This window comes from Sus scrofa, chromosome 4 (genome assembly GCF_000003025.6).
Source record: "Sus scrofa isolate TJ Tabasco breed Duroc chromosome 4, Sscrofa11.1, whole genome shotgun sequence".
NCBI lineage: Eukaryota > Metazoa > Chordata > Mammalia > Artiodactyla > Suidae > Sus > Sus scrofa.
The window spans coordinates 78,124,193-78,146,649 of record NC_010446.5 but is presented as its reverse complement, the minus strand read 5'-3'; the positions used below and the strand labels follow the sequence as shown (position 1 = coordinate 78,146,649).

The 22,457-nt window shown below is 41.8% G+C and overlaps 1 protein-coding gene and 1 long non-coding RNA gene across 6 annotated transcripts in view; both read right to left on the bottom strand.

Annotated features, from left to right (window-relative positions):
- The window catches only part of PCMTD1 (protein-L-isoaspartate (D-aspartate) O-methyltransferase domain containing 1), a 63,955-nt gene that overhangs the window by 16,326 nt on the left and 25,172 nt on the right, over positions 1 to 22,457 (bottom strand). For 3 of the 5 annotated variants that reach the window (XM_021089409.1, XM_021089411.1, XM_021089410.1), the window contains 2 exons: positions 21,388 to 21,818; positions 7,162 to 7,264 (listed from right to left, as the gene is read on the bottom strand). In XM_021089409.1, coding sequence (XP_020945068.1) covers positions 7,162 to 7,264; positions 21,388 to 21,694 — 410 coding nt within the window. In that variant the 5' untranslated portion in view covers positions 21,695 to 21,818. Of the gene's footprint in view, positions 1 to 879; positions 1,897 to 7,161; positions 7,265 to 21,387; positions 21,819 to 22,457 lie in introns of those variants that run through there. The other 2 variants (XM_021089412.1, XM_013988075.2) reach the window with 2 other exon arrangements.
- On the bottom strand, positions 15,279 to 21,381 carry LOC110255189. The gene is made up of 2 exons (XR_002343336.1): positions 20,013 to 21,381; positions 15,279 to 18,269 (listed from the first exon to the last, which is right to left on the bottom strand). It is a non-coding gene; the product is annotated as an uncharacterized LOC110255189 (long non-coding RNA).

Genomic DNA, 22,457 nt, shown 5'->3' with positions numbered 1-22,457 from the left:
ACAACTGCTACTAATTCTTCCAGTGTAAAGCGGGAAAGAAAACATTCTCTTCCTTCAGCTTCAACTACATTCTGGAAGCTGCACCTCTCGTAAGCAAAAGACATATTTTATACCACAAACACAATTCTGTGTAATCCAGAAGACTGCAGTAATAAACTAACCAGTCTTCAGTTTATCATAAAACAGTGCTACATTATTTGTACATTTACACATAAAAATCTAGGTTTTAAAAATAGTGAAAGATAAAATCCAAATTCCACCTTTTCACATCAAAAAATCAACAAATGAAACCTGAGAAGGGAAAAAGGAAAAAGAAAAATCAAAAACAAACAAAACAACAACAGAAAAAGCAAATGGCCTACCAAAACGATATTTCCTATGTGGTTATAATTTGACTCCTAAAAATAAGGTTCTGGTGTTCTCTCCCTAATTTTCATACTTGATTTAGGGAAGGTCATTAAAATCATTAAAATCTTATGTCTGTTAGTAACATGAAAAGCAGCAATCATTTTTATTCTTTGAAAACAATTTCGAAAACAAAATTCCCCATAAGGAAATGCTTCACACTCCTAAACCACACTAAACTACTCTTTCCATTCCTAACAATGTAGATTATCTATATACCAAAAATAATAATAATAATTAAAACAGCTCTGAAATAACTACAAATTCATTTACTTTAGACTTATAATCATTTAGTGATTTAACCTGAAAATTGAATAGCCTTTTAGAATCTTACATAGAGAGGGAAAATTATTTGACATACTCGTACTAAAATGTACACCGGAAACCCTTTGGGAGAAAAATAGAGAGAACAGATATCTTGGCTTACAAACAGGAACACCTGGCCAAAATAACACCAGGATTCCAATCGCTTACCTCGGCTGTGGTTTTCTTTCATGTGCATGTTGGATTATCTTCATCTTGAGATGCACAGATGATTTCGTCCAGAGCAGGGCCTTTGCCAACTTGCCCATAAAATTCTTTTGATAAGCTGCTGGGAGATCAGGGTGACCTAGCCTTGCCCTGCAGCTTCCCTCTTAGACGGATAGTCTAGGTCTAGGAGCTGACTGAGAGTAGAAAAAACAACATTCCCCTTCAATACGCATTGACGCTGGGGCTCAAAACCTACACCCCTAGTTTCTCACGTGCCACAGGGTGATGTCACTGACATCCCAGACCGCTATTTCAACAGGCAGAGGTTCTCAAGGACATAGGAAAGAACCTACCCCGTCCAAAACCAACTGCCAAATGAATCACACTCCTTTTTCTTAAAACACTTTTGTCAAAACATACATTTTGAGCTATAACAGCTATGACAATTTCATTAAAACAAAACTTCGCAACTTTCCATTGGGAAGAAAACTCAGGGAACTGTTAATCTCTTTATCTTCAAATTATACCATTCAAAATTCTTATAACCAAAAATTAAGCTGCTGAATTTTTAAAATCAAAAAAACAAAGACTTTTACCTTTTCAAGTGTCTTCCCTTCCACTTGCATCAAACTCATCTTAGAATAATTCAAATAATATTCAAAAGAAAGTGTTAAGAGTAAATACAGGGTTTTTTTCATTGAGTGGGGCTTTAGAAAACTCCATAGAACCAAAAACAATCTCTAAACAGTTTACAGAAAATGTGATAGTACCTCATATAAAAGTTAGCCTTCATATATTTCAACAAAAACTTCTTATAAAATATCATCTAACTTTCTCCAACACAAACTGAATTATGTGAAAAATAAGCCTATAATTAAAATTAAAATTAGAATACTAGACATTGCATAAAGTAATTAAATCTTCTAAAATACAAACAACTACACTAACTCTGAATCTATTTAAAATTTATAACTGGAGTTCCCCCATCGTGGCACAGTGGTTAACGAATCCCACTAGGAACCATGAGGTTGAGGATTTGATCCCTGGCCTTGCTCAGTGGGTTAAGGATCCGGCGTTGCCATGAGCTGTGGTGTAGGTTGCAGACGCGGCTCAGATCCTGTGTTGCTGTGCCCCTGGTGTAGGCCGGCGGCTACAGCTCCAATTAGACCCCTAGCCTGGGAACCTCCATATGCCACAGGAAGCGGCCCTAGAAAAGGCAAAAAGACAAATAAATAAATTAATTAATTAATTAGATAAAATAAAATTTATAACTGGAGTTCCCAGCGTGGCTCAGTAGTTAACAAACCTGACTAGTATCCATGATGACTCGGGTTCCATCCCTGGCCTCGCTCAGTGGGTTAAGGATCCGGCATTGCCATGAGCTGTGATATAGGTCAAAGACACAGCTCAGATCCCACGTTGCAGTGGCTGCAGTGTAGGCCAGTGGCTACAGCTCCAATTGGACCCGCAGCCCGGCATCTTCCATATGCTGCAGGTGCAGCCCTAAAAATAAAAAAAAATAAAAAAAGAACTTAGACCTCAACTGAATTTGGGGAACACACTGCCTCTCCTACTCCTCTCCACCCCCAACAGCCCTTCACACCATAGGTGAGTCTCATTAATGAACAGGGTAGATGTGCTTTGTAATAAAAATTCTATCATGATTAAATATACATTAATAGCACTCCTTAAATCCTAATGTGAAAAAATAAATGATGGAAATAAAAGTGCAGCTTCAACCTTTATATCTGAGGCTAAGTTGCTAGCCTGTAATTCACTGTAATTCACTGCTGGAAAGATATATTAGAATAAGTCAGTTTCTACACCATCACAGCTAGGCCAAAACTAAACAAAAAGACCGGCCTAGACAAGTCATGACCTGTCCTATCCTCAGTTCCCCATGTGGGACACTCAGGCACCAACACTGCCTTGGGGACGGGATAAGGCACACAGACTGTACAGAGTACTTAAGAACATACTAACTGCTATTATTTTTTATCATTTCACTACTGTTTTCAGTACTCACATCATGACTCATTTATACCACAACTATACAGAATGACCGCCACTTTCAAACAGAATTAAATCTTCAGTGAATCAGATCACACTGCACTCATGTGGCTAGTTGACAGCAGAGGATTTCCAAAATCAGGGAAGTGCTCGAAGGGGAGAGGAGCCAGAGGTACTGTCTCCCAGGGGAATGGTGAGCTCCAAAGCAGGGGCTCTAGGGAGCCAAGTCCACTGCCTGCACATGTGCACATATGAGAGAGGCATATAAATGAAGCCATAATTAACTGCTATGCCAATTACCAACTTACCTGCCAAGTATCTACAGGGTAAAGCTTTACAATTCAGGCTCCTCTGATGGACTTACTCTTCCAAAGAAACACAGCCAGAGAGGTGATCCTGCTCACCATACACACACAAATACTGACTCATGTGACGTGACCATCCCCACACTTCTTCCCTCAGGAAAGCCAGACACCAGGGGCCTTTTTAAACACTAGGCTCAAAGACTTGCTTCTATCTAAGTGGGCTAAGATAAAGATGTTCTGCAGGGTCTGAGAGAAGCACAGAGCAGAACAGGGCTGGCAAACTGGACAGTGGGCCCATGCAGCTGCATGCGCTTCTTTCAGTGAAGTGCCAATGGAACCCATGCCCACGCCTGCAGGGCTGTCCAAGGCTGCATCTGCACTCACAGGCAGAGCATGGCAGCTGCACCAGGGACCACTGAGCCCAAGGGGCCTGAAACACTCCCTCTCTGGTCCTTTCCCTAAGAAGAATGCAGGTGTTTTAAGAGCCCTTGGAATCCGTGTCAGTTTTACGAGGGAATGTCAGTGACCAGGAACACCGCAGGCAAAGGGACGAGCCCCACCCAAGAACTCCCCACTCCCGCCCATTTCCAAGTACCATAAAGTCAAAGAGGCCTCTCCAAAATTTTACATTCACGGATATAAAACTAAGGCATAGAAACAAAGTTTAAAAACACACACATTATAATAAGGATATTCCTTCTGAAAGGAGAAACAGTACTTTCAAGACTCAGGAACCAAGCCTGCTTTATAAAGTACACACAAAAAACATACATTTGTTTTGTTTTTAAAAGGTCACTTTACATTATATATTCTAATGTGGAGTGGTTTACAAAATCTTTTCCCATCTACCCTAACTGGGAGTTCACTATGACCTCCAATAGATAAATGTATATATTTAAGGGAATTTTATTTATTTATTTGCTTTTTTGGGCTGCACCCTCGGCATATGGAGGTTCCCAGGCTAGGGGTCGAATCAGAGCTACAGCTGCAGGCCTATACCACAGCCACAGCCACACCAGATCCGAGTCACGTCTGTGACCTACACCGCAGCTCACAGCAACGCCAGATCCTTAACCCACGGAGTGAGGCCAGGGATCATACCCAAAACCTCATGGTTTCTAGTCAGATTCGTTTCCACTGTGCCATGATGGGAACTCCGAGAGAACTTTAAAGATAAAGTTTAAGTCACGAGCGACATGACAATAGTTGTGAAAAATGAACTGATAAAACAGATCCAACCCAAAAGATAAATAATATTGGAAAAGCATTAGGTTTCAGCTGTCCTCACATAATCATGGATAGTCTGCTAAAGAATACACAAATAATAAAAATTTATTTTCCTGAGTTACTTTGTATTTTATTAATTAAAATATACATTTTGATGACCTGTGCACAATTAAATATAATAAAACTGCTTAGGAATGGATTTTTAAAAATCACTTTACATAGCGAGTTCTTCAAATTTAAAAACTCAAACTAGGAGTTCCTTTTGTGGCACAACTGAAAGGAATCCGACTAGTATCCATGAGGACACGGGTTCCATCCCTGCCCTAGCCCAGTAGGTGGGGAATCTGGCGGTGTTGTGGCTGTGGCCTAGGTTGGCAGCTGTAGCACTGATGTGACTCCTAGCCTGCAAATGAATCTCCACATGCTGCAGGTGTGGCCCTAAAAAGCAAAAAAAATTAAAAAAAAATTTTAAAAACTGGAAATATCATCCACAAACACCTAGAGAAATGGCAAAGAAATCAATGAAACACAAGAAAGGTAGGAAGAAAACCACTTTATCATTTCTATCGCCCAAACCAAATAACATAAAAATGCCGAGGTCACTGCTGTGGCGGGGGTCCGATACCTGGCTCAGGAACTTCCACATGCAGCAAGTGAAGCCCCCCCCCCAAAAAAGAGAGAGATGCTCAATGATTCAAAGTTCTTCCTTGAACTTGTTCTGCCTGATTAATGATTCAAAACTAATCATCTATATCTTTGTGTTAAAATATGATATGTATTATTATCTAATACATAATAGTTCTTAAAGTAGACCTTAAACATTTGCTCTTACCGATATTACTTTCAAATTTTCTAAGTTAATTGTATATAAAAGGTCTTATGTGTACATTGTTTCAATATCAAAATACTTAAAAACAGCAATTCAATAAATTCCACAAAACTCCAAAATTCTGATAAACAGCATAAGAAATATTCAACCCACACCTTAAGCACTTACCATAACACACCATGAGACAAATGATGAAGACACAAAAGGATACTACAACTGAATCCCAATTTTCTCTTAACTAAAATTATTTCATTTCTGTCAAATACCATGTTATTCTTGAAAACAATATGAACCAACACAGTAAGCATTTGAAAAATCATTAAAAATGTAAAATAAATGTTAGTGACTTATAAGGACAGCACAAATAAGACCAAGGATGCTGTTCAGCACACAGGCTGCTCAAATCCACTGAGTTGATTCTAGAACAAAATAAAGCTGAGAACATCCAACTCCCCCGGCCTAGCTGAGGTGTGTAACACCCAGTCACACGCACACAGGCAGACACGGGACTTCACTTTCTCTCGGCTGTAGCTCAGTGTTCTGCTCTCCCACCCACCAGGTCCACTTGCTGAGAACACAAACATATTGGCCACGAAGAGAGGCCGGAAAGAAAGGGGCCAGGGAAGCGGCTAAAGGGCAGAGAAGGGGGAGAGAGGGGAGAAACCCAGGCCCTTCCTGCTTCCTTCTTGGCACTGACTCTAGAAAAAGGCCTCAGCAGAGTTCCTGCTGGGGTGCAGTGGTGACGAAACCTGACTAGGATCCATGAGGATTCGGGCTCAGTGGGTTAAGGATCTGGTGTTGCTGTGAGCTGTGGTGTAGGTCACAGAAGTAGCTTGGATCCCACATTGCTGTAGCTGTGGTGTAGGATGGTGGCTGTAGCTCCTATTCAACCCCAAGGCTGGGGACTTCCACATGCCGAGTGCAGCCCTAAAAAGAAAAAAAAAGAAAAAAGAAAAAAAAGAAAAGCTGGAATCCATGCCCCCACCACCACCCCTTATCCCTCCTAACCACCCCCCAACCCTGTTCCTCACTCCGAGGCCAGGCCAGAGATGCGTGAGGGAGGCCCACACCCAACAAACTGAGCCACAACTCGGGATGGTTCAACACTGAAATGTCAATAAAGTGACTAAGTTCTAAGCTTGATTACTGCCCTTTTTAAACTTTTCTCTCTCTGAAAAGACTAGTTGAGAAAGGAACATGCCTTCCAAACCTTCCACAGTTTGACAAGAGTTCACAGCCTTTAGCAGAAGCCCCTCCTCCACAGTATTATCACTGCTGAATTTTAGGGACATTATGTACCCAACGGACGTCCCTGCCAGCTCAAGGACCAAAGCCTGTGCAGGTATTTCTTCTAAGGGAAAGAATGAGTTCCAAACAATGGTTTTATAAACAAACTTCTCCAGCATGGCCCTCACAAGACATACCCATATATTTCTATGATAACTTCCTCTGGATCTATTACTAAGTAACTGAATGTCTTTAAGAAAATCCTCTGCATGCTAACAGGTATCACCCTTATGCTACAAATAAAGAGGGCAAACTATTAAATTATTATCCCAAAGGTACAAAAAGCTCCCCAAAAGTATTCTAATGCCAATCTTTACATACCATCTTAAGAAAAGGTACCTGAGTAATGTTTAATGAACAAACACTGTCCCACTAATAAAGTGACAGCAGCACATGATTAAAACACAGAAGCTACTTCATTTATTAATTTACCATATACTTACAGAGTAAAAATTACAAGAGAATAAATTTTCTACTCAATTTTTTCTCTAATTGTACACCACACTGATTTGTGTATTCAATTGCATGATTCAGCATCAATGAATGAACAGTAGTGAGGAACAGACATGTCACATGTATGCACTTATCAAGGGCTTTCAAAGCAAAACTACGGGTGGGAATACTTACTTATCAAAGCTATCACTATTTTTGATGAAGCTCTCCAGTTTCTCCTTGGCATATTCCACCACATCTGAATGAAGCTCAATCCCATGATTTATTCCAAAAGGACCTGCAATCGTAGCAGTACCATTTATAAAAAAAATGTTAAGTATGTCTTTACAGAGCTCTTTTAATTATCTATCACAGGAGCATTTAAAGAAGGCTTGAAATATATGAATATCTGCTAGCCACAGATTTTAAAAGCTACATGGAAACCTACTCACATTGCTTTTTAAAAAAAATGTTCTCCCAAGGGTGTAACTTACCTGCCAGCACAATACTGCCAAAGAAATAATCACTCTTCTATCTCAAGTTTAAGTTATCTACTACTATATTTTCGTGTATTATTTGGTAGTTGTAAAATGTCTTAAACCATAGGCTGACATAGGTTATGATATAAATCTCTCACAGCACCCCACTCCCCAGAAAATGCCAAACTCCTCAGGGCTGAGCCCTCCTCTGCCTTTTGGAGCTCCAACTGTCCAGCGGAGTGTGATGACCAGGCACAACTGGTTTTACTCTCCTGTCCAGCCAACTTCACACTTTCTACTTCTCTGTGCACAAGGCAAGATGAGCAACATTCCAGGAATGAGGAAGAGGGGAGATGATCCTGGGACGGCTCCTTTTCCCACCGTGGTACTGGCCAAGTACATGCCCAACAGGACTCCCGTTTCCTATGGCTACTGTGTATCGTGCCTGCCAAGACCACGTGACAGTAACACACCACCTTATCTAGTTATCTCATTCCTCTCAAACTTCTGAAACTGAGTCAGTCAGATTTTCCACTCTACATTTTCCTTCTATTTTTGTCTTACTGTGAGATTGGTCTCCCAGGAAAAACTGTGTGTATGTCTGTGTGTGTGAGAGAGAGAGATTTTCTGTAACTGGTATGTATCTTAGGAACAACTTAATTGGATGTGCCCTCTACTTTTCATGAATGCTATTAAAAATACAACTTATATACCAAGTTCTACCAACCTCTAAAAACTTTCTAACAAAAAAAATCACAGCCCTCAATCGACGTTCTTGAATGTACAGGGAACACATGAAAATACTGGTTGGTATATAATCTAGGAACTACCTAACTATAAAAATTAAACCAAAATGAAGATCAAGCCAAAAGCAGATAAAGATAATGCTTTAACCTACTATATTTCTATTGCATGTGATTAGTATTTTTTAAAATAAACTGATTCTACTTGAAAAATGTATTCAGATAAAAAGACTAAATAAAAAGGCAGTTGGGAATTCCCATCGTGGCTCAGTGGTTAACAAATTCAACTGGGAACCACGAGGTTGTGGATTCGATCCCCGGCCTTGCTCAGTGGGTTAAGGATCCAGTGTTGCCGTGAGCGGAGGTGTAGGTCGAAGACGTGGCTCAGAACTGGCATTGCTGTGGCTCTGGCGTAGGCTTGGCAGCTACGGCTCCGATCAGACCCCTAGCCTGAGAACCTCCATATGCCACAGGTGTGACCCTAAAAAGACAAAAAAATATAAAAAATAACATGGAGATAATGTCCTTAATTATCATTAATAAACTGAAGAGCAATCAATATACTGAAAATAATCAAGAAGAATGCATTAATAGAAGATAGAACTTAAATGGCAACTTGACCAACATCTCATTTATTTAGGAAATGATATACAACTAGAACACAGAAAGCATATGATAAAAACAGAGTTTGAAGCTCTTCACTACAACTCATTTGACACCTGCATTAAATAGAAGAAAAAATAAAATACGGAAAATTTAAAAAGTACACACAGCTGCTTCCAAGGAAGGAGACCGAGAGGTCTGGGGTGGGAAGAAAACATTTTCACCATGACAACCTTTCTGTCCAAAGTGTGTCTTAACATAAGCATGTGTAACTTTCTTAACCAAAAAATGAGCTAGTCAAAAGGAATTTTTAAAAAATAAATAATAACATAAGACAATTCTAGCAAAATGTCACAAGCTGTCACTGGAAAAACCAGAAACAGCATCCAAAAGGAGCTGAGACTTCCTAATACCATTTAACAGACGAAGCCTGAATGTGACTACCAAATAGACTCCGATTATTTTGTATGTGCCTGAAGAGATTATTCTATGAAATAATAAAAGCTTTTCATCATACAGATTTTTAAAAATCAAGCTATTAACAGTTGGTCATATTTAACAGCTAAATATTAGCGAGAAAACAGAAAATTATATAGAAGTCAAAAGTTTATTGTAACAAATACAATTAGTAGAAAAATCTAGGTATCCTATGTAAGATTAGAAATGAGGTGTTTTTTTTGCGGGTTTTTTTTTTTTTTTTTTTTTGTCTTTTTAGGGCCGCGCCTACAGCATGTGGAAGTTCCCAGGCTAGGAGCTGAATCAGAGCTGCAGCTGCTGGCCTATGCTACAGCCATGTCTGCAACCTACATCACAGCTCATGGCAACGCCAGATTATTAACCCACTGAGGTGGGGCCAGGGATGGAACTAGTCTGGTTTGTTGACCACTGAGCCACAACAGGAACTCCACAAATGAGTTTTAAGGCTGGCAAAAGCCTATTTATTAGGAGCAATAACAAATAAAATAAAATTCCATATAATAAAATCCAGAGATTTGCTTTTCTTTAGAGGTAGTTGATTCTATCATTTCCAGTTAGTCAATAATCAGAGCTTATACATACAGGTCAACGATCATTAGGTAGGTTATCAAGTGCCAATCAATACCTACATTTCTTATCTACATCTCTGCTGAGCCCATGTGACACCCAGCACTCCTCTCCCCTCTCTGAAGCGCCAGGAAAGTGACCACAAGTGGTGTGCAGAGGAAGGCTGCCTGTACTGACTGGGAGCCTGAGAGCTGCACAGAGCCCAGGACACTGGGTGCCTTCAATACTGTGTGGAAAGCTAAACCACAGAACACAGCACAAGCAAGAAGTACTTCATAAAAAAACAGAAGGAGAGGAGCTCTAAGGACAAACTAAGTCAAGATCCATCTGAGACCAAAATACTGTAGGGTGGTGACAAATACAGTGGATTTAAGGCCAGGGCCTTAGCTTCTAATGCTGGCTCATGCTAACAGCTATATAATCAGACCAGTTACTTACCCGTGAACCCTTTCCTACCGTATGAAACGGGTCTGTGGGAAATTCTTGTAAATTATGTAAAGTCCTTCACACACCATGAAGTACAAGATGGGTACAGAGCGTTAGAAATTTATAAAAGTGCCCTCTCCTTGAATACAGAACTGGTTAACTGCAGAAGCAAAACCACAACCCCTAAGAGGCTCCCTACCCTCACTGCATATTACAGTACCCAGGGAATTTTAAAATCAAGTTTACAAGTAGATTAAATTTAACTTGATGGAAACTGTACACAAGTAGAGGGAGGGACCTCCTCAGGGTGCAGCCCAGGTGACAGATGACCCTACTGTAGGCTGGGGTTGAGCCCACTGACCACACCCTCCTAAGTACTGCTCTGCCCAACCTAATCGAGGTTCAAATCTTGCTGACCTAGTCCAATCTATGTCCTCCTTGGTAAAATGCTATCAAGAGTTAACAATGGGAGTTCCCTTTGTGGCTCAGGGAAAACAAATCTAAGAACCATGAGGATGCAGGTTCCATACCTGGCCTTGCTCAGTGGGTTAAGGATCCGGTGTTGCTGTGAGCTGCAATGTAGGTCACAGACACAGCTCTGATTAGACCCCTAGCCTGGGAACCTCTGTATGTTGTGGGTACAGCCCCAAAAAGACCAAAAAAAGAAGTTAATAACTACAAATAAAAGCACTGGGATAAAACTAAATATTCACCACAAGAGGGAGTAGTTGAATCAGTTGTGGGTTTCTGTGAAACTTGCTTAAGTTTCTCGGTGAGAATTAAAACATAGTCATTCTTCAATATGTGGGAGTGGGGGTTCAAATACAACCCCACGGATGCACAGCCTCTTGTATAAACGGAAGTAGTATGTATGTGCATGTATCCTGCACATTTGTACCTCCTCCCCTGGTCATCCTGACTACTACTAATACAGAATACAAGATAAATGCTGTGTGTATAGTTGTAGACACAATGTAAATGCTGTGTGTATAGTTGTAGACACAATGCACGTACTATGTGGGTAGTTATAGATACTACATATATAGTTGTGGACACAATGTAAATGCTATGTAAATAGCCACAGGTACAACATAATGCTGTGTGTATAGTTGCAGATACAATGTAAACACTATGTATATAGCAGCCACATTTGACAAATTCAAGTTTTGCTGGATTTTGGAACCTGCTCGATTTTTTTTCTTCCAAAATCATGATGCATGGTTGGATGAATCCACAGACACAGAACCCACGGATACAGAGGACCAACTGTATACGTAAAAGCACCTTTAAATAAGTTATGATATTTTATCACTAATTTTAGTTATGTAAGATAAGCCATTTCTGGAAGATTCATAAGTAACTTTATAAGAATTCAGAGAGAGTAACAGGTAAAAAGCAGACAAGAATAGGTTTCATTCTTTCTTTCCCTCAACACCCTGAGGTATAGGGCAAAGACATAAAATAGTACAAAGGCAGATAATAGGGAGAAAAAAATGAATCAGCAAAAGATTATCTGGAGTTCCCGTCATGGTGCAGCAGAAACAAAACTGACTAGGAACCATGAGATTGAAGGTCTGATTCCTCCCCTCGCTCAGGAGATTGAGGATCCGGCGTTGCCGTGAGCTATGGTGTAGGCCGGCAGCTGTAGTTCTGATTGGACCCCTAGCCTGAGATCCTCCATATGCCTTGGGTGCAGCCCTTTAAAAAAGAAAGAAAAAAAAAGACTAATCAGTAACTAAGAGAATCGATCTAATGCATTAGACTTTTTATACTCTAATTACTTTCTAATGGTTTCTCCATCTTATTATATTACACTTTAAAAAGAATGTTAACAAAAGGCAAAACTGTTAAACATTTACTGAACCTTGCCATGTTTGCTTAAAATTCTTTAGCTAGCTGGACATACCTAAGACCGGTGACTTGTTCTCTGCTCTCTAGGTTTGGGAAAGGCCTTGTGAAGCAAGTCTTAGAATTTATCAGAAAGTTCCAGTCCCTCAGGCTTCTCTCAGTTTATGAATACAAGAGCTGTTTTATCACACTTGCATTTTAGGAATATGTTTACATGAAATCTGAAAGTGTTGGTTTAAACATTAACAGAGAATAGACCCAAGGCCCTAAGTAAATTATATGTCTAAAACATCAAAATATCAAGAACAGATGTCATTATCAGTTCCTTTATATTTCCACCCAGCAGGTGGATAATCCACGTCTAACGTGGCCAGAGCAATTTACAACTCTATCTCACACATCTACACAGGAATTACCAAAGCAAATTCAGTAAGGTGGAAAAATGTGCTCAACCACAGCATAACAGAAACCATAGTTTCAAAGTTATTTTAAACAGCTTTAGGAAGTTCAGTGGAAACAAATCCGACTAGTATCCATGAGAATGCAGGTTCGATCCCTGGCCTTGCTCAATGGGTTAAGGATCTGGCGTTGTCGTGAGCTGTAGTGTAGGTTGCAGACATGGCGTGGATCCCAAGTTCCTGTGGCTGTGGTGTAGGCTGGCAGCTGTAACTCTGATTTCGACCTCTAGCCTGGGAATTTTCATATGCCACAAGTGCAACACTAAAAAAAGAAAGAAAAAAACAGCTTTAGAACTTAGACCAAACTCTTTAACAGCAGTCGTCTCTTGCAGAAGCCATTTCATCAGCTCTTTCATTGTGCTGTGTATTTCCTTTTGAAGCACCTGAAGCTACTCCATATGCTTCACTGACATGGGGGCCAGTGTAATGACCAATTCACATAAACAATAAATATTTGCTGAAATAAATGAAGAACAACCAATAAAATGGCCCCCATGCGTCTACTGCTAGTTCAAAAATGACGTGCACAGTTTCAAGGGTACGGGATGTGCCTTCTGTGCTGCTGGCACAAGGCTGGGTGGGTATAACAAATACTTTCTGAAAGAATGATAAAGCGCAGAAATGTATCAGTGACTCCAAGTTGAAAAGGTTCACAAGGAAGACTGAGGTAAACGATATATACAAAGCATAAAAATGTTTATTTTTCATGTCTTAAGTATACTGACAAAAAAAAATCATGTGTCTAACCTATTTTATCATAGAATGAAGCATTCTAAGAAGTAAAATCTTATAGGTAAGTACATTCCATTCAAAATAAACTTATTAATTTTAGCTGTTTGCTAGAAATCTTCTAAAATGCAATACATATTTTCCTTTATGTACCTAGGAATATTCTTCTGAGTTCAAAGCAACTATCAACCAGATGAACACCACATGAGTACTACGCAGGAGGAGGCGTCTCCAGCGCTCCATGCATTGTTCTTCAAGTGGGGAGTCAAGCAAAGTGCAGGAGAGGCAGGGAAAGAAAATCTTTCAAAGTATGCTTTTTCTTTTGGGCTTCTTAACCCTGTGAATATAGTACCTACTGCACAAAATACAGCTAGAAAGAGAGAAGAGAAGGGAAACTGATGTTCAGGTTTTTGCCTTGGGTAGTTTTTGTAGAAAAGAGTAGCTTTTACTAAAATGGAAACACAGGAGGAACAAGCCAACCTGACCCCACTGTCTTGTGTGGGCTGGGGTAAGGAAGGATAACCTGAGCTGAGACAGGCTGAACTTCTGGAATCAAGAGATATGCAATAAGCATCACATAATTAAATAGCTAGTTTGTCAGCCAGCTTGGAAGATGAAAAGTGTCCAGAGCTCAGCAGAGCTCGGCTGCTGGACACCTGTGAATCCTCTGCATAAGGGGGTTACTTCAAGACAGAAGGAACAGCCATCCTTCGCCACAGGTTAAAGCCAGAGAAGCTGACATAAAAGGAGAGATAATGTATATATAAAGCCAAGGCAGAGAACTGAAATTCAGGGAAAGAACCTTCACAGGCCGAACAAAGGTGTAGGGCAGTCGACAGGCTGACTCACAGGAGCACCCCCAGAGAGAACGAGGAGGCAGCTTCCAGGAGCAGCAGGCCAAGCAGCCCAGCTCACCAGCCCACCAGGTGAGCCTCTCACCTGGGCACTTGGTCCAGCAGCCAGCTCAGCCCAGGAAAGACGAAGAGGAGAGCCCAGTCTGAGGGCGTCAGCTCCACAGTGAGTCACCGCGGGCCAGAGACTCACACATAAGTTTACACAGAGACACGAATTCAGAAAGGTTTAGTGGTTTTCTGAAGTATACAGTCAATAATTATTATTTGTGGTGGTTTATGTTCTATAAAGTCCAGAAAACACTTAGTTTTTAAGTAGTTTTCCCCTGCTACTAGGGGAAATATGTACATATAAACATACCTCAAATAGATAATAAGTCTGTTTTCTTTATTTTACAAGAGAAAATGAGCTTGAGTGTTAAGAGACAAATGGCCCCAGAGCCCAAGCTGCTTGAGCTGCTTCACTGCCATCTCCATGCCCTGGCCACCACCCTAAGACGCTGAAACCAGGAGGCAGAACTGCCCCTCATCCCACCCCAGCTGGGACTAGGCCACAGAGGAACCCACCCCATTCACCTGTCGCACATGTGCTGCAGTGATGAATACTGATACGAGGGTTACAAATAAAGTATAGCAAGTAGCAGTTCCCGTCATGGCGCAGTGGTTAACGAATCTGACTAGGAACCATGAGGTTGCTGGTTCGATTCCTGGCCTTGCTCAGTGGGTTAAGGATTCAGCAGCGAGCTGTGGTGTAGGTCACAGACTCGGCTCAGATCCTGCACTGCTGTGGCTGTGGCGTAGGCCAGCGGCTACAGCTCCGATTAGACCCCTAGCCTGGGAACCTCCATATGCCGCAGGAGTGGCCCTAGAAAAGGCAAAAAATAAAATAAAATAAACTATAGCAAGTAGGTTCATTTGCAATGGTTCAACTGTTTCTGGATCATGGATATCTAGGTTGGGGAGAGTTAAGCTGAAGGTAAAAACTCAAGATGTGAAGAGAACTAACTGACTTTTCACAGCACTGAGGGAACTACCCTTTCAACTTCCAAAGACTATAAGGAAATATAACCAGAAGTTACTATGAAAACTTTGTAAGTTTTCTAAAACTTGTACTGTTTTCTAATATTTGACTTTTTTTTTATTATTTCCTATTTGTTGCTGTGTAATTATCAGCAGTAATATCCATAAACACAAAATCACCTGGGGATTAACTTTCCAAGGTAGCAGCCATGAAGGACATGGCTATCAGTAACAATTTCCATTCCACAACCAAAAAAGAGGGGGAAACCCTAAGATAGAGAATACCAGTGGCAACTCAGTACAGGGTGTATGCGCAGAGGAAAAGATGCACAAAGGCCTAACAAGGATTAAGAAGTTTAAACTGTAACAGCAAGGAGCTTTATCAATTTCCCAAAATGTTAGTAGACTAAATCAAAGAGTTCCTTTCAGAACAGATTTGCTCAGAGCTCAAAATAAAGCACATACCAAGAACAGCCTAAAATTTTAATTCCTTTTAAAGGGGGGGGAGCAGGGGCAAAGTAGAAAGACAGAGGGAAAACTGAGGTTTGGTTTAATGCAGAGAAGAAAATCTACCTTAGCCCTGGAAACCTACACAATCTGTTGTCTCACCAAAGACAGGCTGGAGAGGGGCAGAAGGCCACTGTGAACCTCCCTCATTTCCGGGCCCGGAGTGAGCCAAGAGTTTTCTAAAAGAGATGTCTTTAAAGGATATGAAAAGATACTTGAAAATCATTTCTGATAGAGGACCTGTATCTAAACCATATAATGAAAACTTACAACTCAAGAATAAGAACACCAACAACTTAATTTAAAAACTGGAGAAAAGATCTGAATAATTTCCCCAAAGATGGAAAAATGACCAAAAAGTACAAGAACAGATGTTCCATGTTGCTAGTCACTACGAAAGTGCACGTTAAAACAAGACATAGGACTTGACACTGTGGCACAGTGGGTTAAGGATCCAGTGCTGCCATCAGCTATGGCGCAGACCACAGCTGCAGCTCAGATTCAATCCCTGGCCCAGGAACTTCAAAATGCCATGGGTGCAGCCATTTGAGGTGGGGGGGAGATACATACCTACTAAGACGGCCATTTAAAAAGGGGGGGGGGGCATCAGTGAGGATGTGAAGAAACCAGAACTTCATACATTATTGGTGGAAACAGAAAATGGTACAGCCACTCTAGAAAATGTGGCAATTTCTTTCTTTTTGGCTGCACCTGTGGTATGCAGAAGTTTCCAGGGCAGGGATTAAACCCATGCTACAGCAGTAAACAGACCCACAGCAATAACGTTGGATATCTGCTGAGCCACCAGGGAACTCTCAATTTCTTACAAAGTTAAATATAAACCTGGAGTTCCTGTCATGGCTCAGTGTTAACGAACCTGACTAGTGTCCATGAGGACGCAGCTCAGATCTGGCATTGCTATGGCTGTGGTGTCAGCCAGCAGCTACAGCTCCAATTCAACCTTTAGCCTAGCCTGGGAACTTCCATATGCTGCAGGTGGGGACCAAAAAAAATTTTTAAAAATAAACCTACCACACAGCCCAGCAATTTCACTCCTAGGAATCCACCCAAGAGAAATGAAAATGGATGTCTCCACCAAGATTTTTATGTGGATGCTCATATTAGCATCATTCAAAATAGCCATCAAGTTGAAAGGACAAACAAAATGTAGTCCCTACACAGTGGACTACTACTCACCACCAAAAGAGATGGGATACTGACATATTCTACAGCGTGAATGAACCTTGAAAACACAATGCTCAGAGAAAGAAGCCATACACAAAAGGTCACAGAGTACAGGACTCCACGTATACGAAGTGTACAGAAAGTAAAGAAGCAGCTGCTGGGCGCTGGGGAAGGGATAGGGAGTGGGTCAGCTGGGCATAGGGGAGCTGTCCAGGGTGATGGAAGCGTTCTTGAATTGGAGCATGGTAATATCCGCACGGCTCTGAAAACAGACTAAAACTGACTTGCACAGCTCAAATGGATGGACTTTGTAGTATGTTATACCTCATCAAAGGGAGGAAGAGGGCTAAGTGAGAGAGAAACCCGAGTGTCCGAGGTCAAATGCAATACAAGTGGAGCTGAATTAATTAAGTACACGAAAGAGCAGAAACCAAACATGATGGCCACACGCAGCCTGACCAGCCCTCTGGACCGCAGGGCAGCTAAAGGCATTTAGAGATGTTGGCAGCAGGTTCTCCTTGACGCACACAAACCTCTCCACTGTCTGACCTGAGGAACAGGTGCTGTAGCGCTAAGGCAGTGGCCTACACAGTGCTGGATGATTCCAGCAGTGTCTCCACAGACAAGCCCACTAACTCAGGATCTAGGGCAAGAGACTAAAAGTCATTAAGCTGGAGGAACCTTGTAGGTTTTGTAAGAAACCTCTAAATTTTATAGTATGGGTTATATAAGGAAATGGGAATGAATCCCTAAGCAAAAGGGATCAGAATGCAGGAGAACCATCCCCACATGAATCAGAAACATTATCAGAATAACTTGCTTCACAGTTCTGCTATTTATTTATTTACTTGCTTTTTAGGGCCACGCCCACGGCATAGGGGTTGAATTAAAGCTACAACTGCTGGACTACACCACAGCCAGAGCAACACAGATCAGAGCCACATCTGAGACCTACATCACAGCTCACTGCTGAATCCTTAACCCACTGAGCAAGGCCAGGGATCGAACCTGCATCCTCATGGATCCTTGTCCGGTTCGTTAACTGCTGCACCACGAAGGGAACTCTGACAGTTCTGCTATTTAATGAGGATCTAGGAGACTTCTTTTCCTGCTCCCTATTTTTCAGCAAGATTCCCTGGACAGAAGACAGCACTGAAACAAGGGTCAATTAAGGACTAGATTCTCCGTGAATATCCTTAGCTCTAGGAAGACTCTTAAGCAGAAGTAAGTGGAACAAGAAGAATATCTTCAATTGAAAACTGGACAAGCTGTCTGAAATGAGACATATTAGAACCTGGAGCGATCCATTGTCTAGATTTGGGGCAAAAATAAATTCCACCTAAGAGTAACAGCTTCATGGCACAGTGGAAACGAATCCAACTAGGAATCATGAGGTTTCGAGTTCAATCCCTGGCCTCACTCAGTGGGTTAAGGATCCAGTGTTGCTGTGAGCTGTGGTGTAGCTCGCAGACGCAGCTCGGATCTGGCTTTGCTGTAGTTGTGGTGTAGGCCAGCAGCTGCAGCTCAGATTTGACCCCTAGCCTGAGAACTCCATATGCTGAAAAAAAAAAAAAAAGAGAGAGAGAGAGAGAGAGAGAAACAGCTTCAAGTGCACTTTAATCACAAGAAATTTGCTGAAGTGAGGCTGAACCTGCTTCCCTTACTGAACAAGGGTTCTCAAGGCAGCAGCCCACCCTTGGCAGGGGTTCCTCAGCAGTGGTGAGGACTCCTCACAGTCCTCAAGAGACATCCTACCCTCTCTGCCTCAGCCTGGACTCCTCCAGCTTCTATGGAGTGTGTCCTCAGATGAAAGCCAGTGCCTTGGGGAGCACCTGTCACCCCATGCCGTGACTGTGACTGGAGGGCTGGGCCATGGGGTTAGAGTGCCTTGATAAGGAAAAGAGCTTCTGTTAAAAGTCACTGGGAGGCACTGGAGCAAAGCCCCACGCACCACACTCAGATAATCAAAGGGAACACATCAGCCTCTTTCTTTGGACCTACTTGTAAGTGACTTTTACGGATGCGTCTTCCCCTTCTTGACTTAATTAAATGCTCAAGAAACACAAACCAAAAAAGGGGAACAGGAGAGAAAAGAGTAAGCTTCCCCAAAAGCTGGAGAGCTTCAAGATTTATTAGCTGTAATCACAGCTTTTTACACACTCTGCTCTTTCTGCCTTTCCTTTTTAAAAATGTTTTTATTTGATCCTTCTCATCAAATTAATGTTTCCCAACAAAATGAGAAGAATTACATCTTGGCCTCAACTGCAGGACCACACAGGCAAATCCTAAAATGATGTGAGTCACTGCAGTCACACATGTGACTGAAGACCCGTGACTCCCTGGAGCCTGGTAACAGAGGGTGTCATCACTGTAGGTCATTCACACCAGGTCTGTTTCCCCAGCTTCCCGCTGAGAATGGGGAAGAAAGCAGTCAAGACACAATCAAGTCTGTGGTCGGCTGGCCTACAAATGCACCTGGCCCAGGAATCTAATTTCATGGGGACAGAGACTAAGAAATGGAGTTTAAGAGGGTGACCCCACTGCCAGTGAGACTGCTAATGACGACGCCCCCTCCCCTCATTAGGCCCTGGCTAAACTAACCTCCCTCAGCAGAAGCCAGGTGACTGGCTGGAGAAGTGAAAACAGGACAAGTGATCTGTGTCTGACCAGATAGGTGTGAGACCTGGACTCGAGGCTTAAGGAGACGCAGCTGCTCGAGAAAAGCACTGGGTCAAGGAAGGCAACTCCTGCCTGGAAAGAGGTGCTCCCTGCTCCCTCCGCTATGGTCCTTTGCTTTGGAGACTGTCTCAAATCCCCAAGATTCCCTTTCCAAAGAGGCTCTCTGATAGAAGTGACAGATTTCTGGGATTCCCAACCTGCTGAGAAAGTCCCATCTCAGGAGGTGCAAGAGCATCAAATTAAAATGTGAGCCACTAAATTTCTTTCTTGGCAAAAATTATTATTATTATTTTTTTTTTAGGGCCTCATCCGCAGCAATACAGAGGTTCACCAGCTAGGGGTCCAATCAGAGCTACAGCTGCCAGCCTACGCCACAGCCACAGCCATGTGGGATCCAAGCCATGTCTTCGACTTATACCACAGCTCACAGCAATGCCAGATCCTTAACCCACTGAGTGAGGCCAGGGATCGAACCTGAATCCTCATGGATGCTAGTCGGGTTCATTAACTGCTGAGCCACAACGGGAACTCCTCTTGGCAAAAATTAATAACGTCACTTTTTTTGTTTGTTTGACTACAGGTTCCACAGCTTGAAGAGAAAGTGTGGAGCCAGCCAGTGTGTAGAAAGGGGAATTACAGGTCTAAAAACGATGCTTCCAGTCATACAGTGTGACTACATAACTTACTGTCCAAACTAAGACACTCAGAGAAAGAAAGGACATCATTAACACTGATGCTAGGATGCCAAGAAAAACTAGGGCTATCCCAGCACACTGGGGCATAGGGTGCCCACTAGAGGACACATGGCTACTAAAATCCTTCCAGGACTCTTTCACTTGGAGCTTCCAACCACATCCCTCTAACCTGGGCACACACCTCAATTGCAGCACATACAATAACTGCTCATCTTCTATGTCCCTCCACCCCAAAGTCTGTGAACACAAAGGCCTAATGCTCTACTGCCTAGCAAACAGTGAATTCCAAGCGGCTTAGGAAAATTCATGCTTGTTCGTCCCCCACCTAACATCATGTCTGACAGGAGATCTCCTCCATGCAGGCTTTGTCATCCTCATTCTCAGTCTCCTGGAGCTCATCTCCTAGTCACGTGGCCTCAGGCGAGTTAATTCGGCCTCTGTGCCTCCATTTACTCACCTACATACACGGGAATCGTGATAATACCTACTTCTCAGGATCATTAGAACACGACACGAGTTGCTGTGTGTCAAGTGTTCTACACAATGCCTAGCCCTCGCAGCAAGCACCCCTAAGCTTGGTGATGGCAGAGGTATTTGACCCTTTCGATCATAGGCAACCGGAGAGGATGCCTGACAGGAGAGGCATTCAATAAGGAAGCTGAAAACTTAATGACACAGACACCTCCTCTTTCTTCCCCAACCCACCACTTTGCCCCAACACTGCCAAGTGCTCTACATCCCACATCCTCCTTTGTCCCCACAGAAACAGAACCATTCCCTAAACAGTGGGACCCCGATAACCATCAACTACCCAAGCGGTCGGAGCATTTAACTGAAGTAGATTGCATGACACTCCAGAGTTTCCCGCCTGCCAACTGTTTGATGGGTTGAAAACAGTTCCAAGAAATTTTAAAGTCTGGGATCAGATGCAGAAGCTAACTATCAGGGTCAGGGCTAAAACCAGGAAAGGATTACTACTACAACCTCATGTTTCCACACTTAAGGAAAGAAGGTAACTACTTTGACTGTATACATTCAAACATATACTGTATACAAAGTTACAAACCCTATTTTATATATATATATATATATCATAAACAGTAACATAATCTCAGCTTACTTTTTAAAATAGAATTTTACAAAAATAAAATTACCTAAAATTAAGCCCACCATTGTACTTAAATATCCGGTTCCACTTCCCAGGTTAAGAAAAGACAATCCTGGTTGAAGTTTCAATGCTTCCATAACTTCAGAATAAATGCAAGGTGCTGACAAGTGTATGTTGCCATGCTTCCAGGCTAGGTCTTTGTAAGCATTGTCTCGGTAGCCTTCCAAATAGTAATCTCCGCGATCAATCGCTCTGAAGGCTTGCTCCACTCTTTCAGTGCGGATATACTGAGCTTCTTTTAAGTTATCAATTAAGTCATCATTATCTTCCCCAGCACTCACAGCTCCTCCCATGATAGCATTCAAATCAAACCATAAATTTTAAAATGTAATATAATTAGCAGAAATGGCTTCCAATAATGTAGTGTGGTTTGTTTTCCTTTTAATATTGCACTTGATTTCCAAAAATAAATTAATCCTGAAAGGGAAGAATAAAAATAAACAGGTTTAAATTAATGCTCAAAAGGAAAGTAATTCCAGCTTATTAAATAAATAATAGTCATTATAACTACCATTTTTCACGGACATATTCTGTTCTAGACACAGTGTTAGACTCCCTAAATATATTATTTTGTTTATTCTCATAACTACCACAAAAGGTAACTTGAGTATGATCTCATCTGTACAGACAGGAAATTTGGGACACAGAAAAGTTAAGTCATCTCAGACTGTGAGGCCCAGTATGGCAGCCACTGATTACACAGCTACCTAGACCTAAATTAACTAAAATTATCAACAATTTGAAATTCAGTCAGTTACACCAGCCACACTGCAAGTGCTTAACAGCCCCATGTGGCCAGCAGCTGCCACACCAACAGTACCACTCGAGAAAGTGGACCTGCTGGAATATGACCCCTAGTCTTCCAGACCCCAGAGACAATGCTCGTAATCACTAAGCCACGTGGCCTTTTTTAGAGTGTGGGAAGCCTAGTTAAGTATGCATGGGTTACTTGACTTAATATCCCTAAACTTAAAAATCCACTAATACTTCTAAAATGGACAATATAAATTCAAAAGGTAAAGAATATTACCTAAACACTGAATACAAAATGGAAAA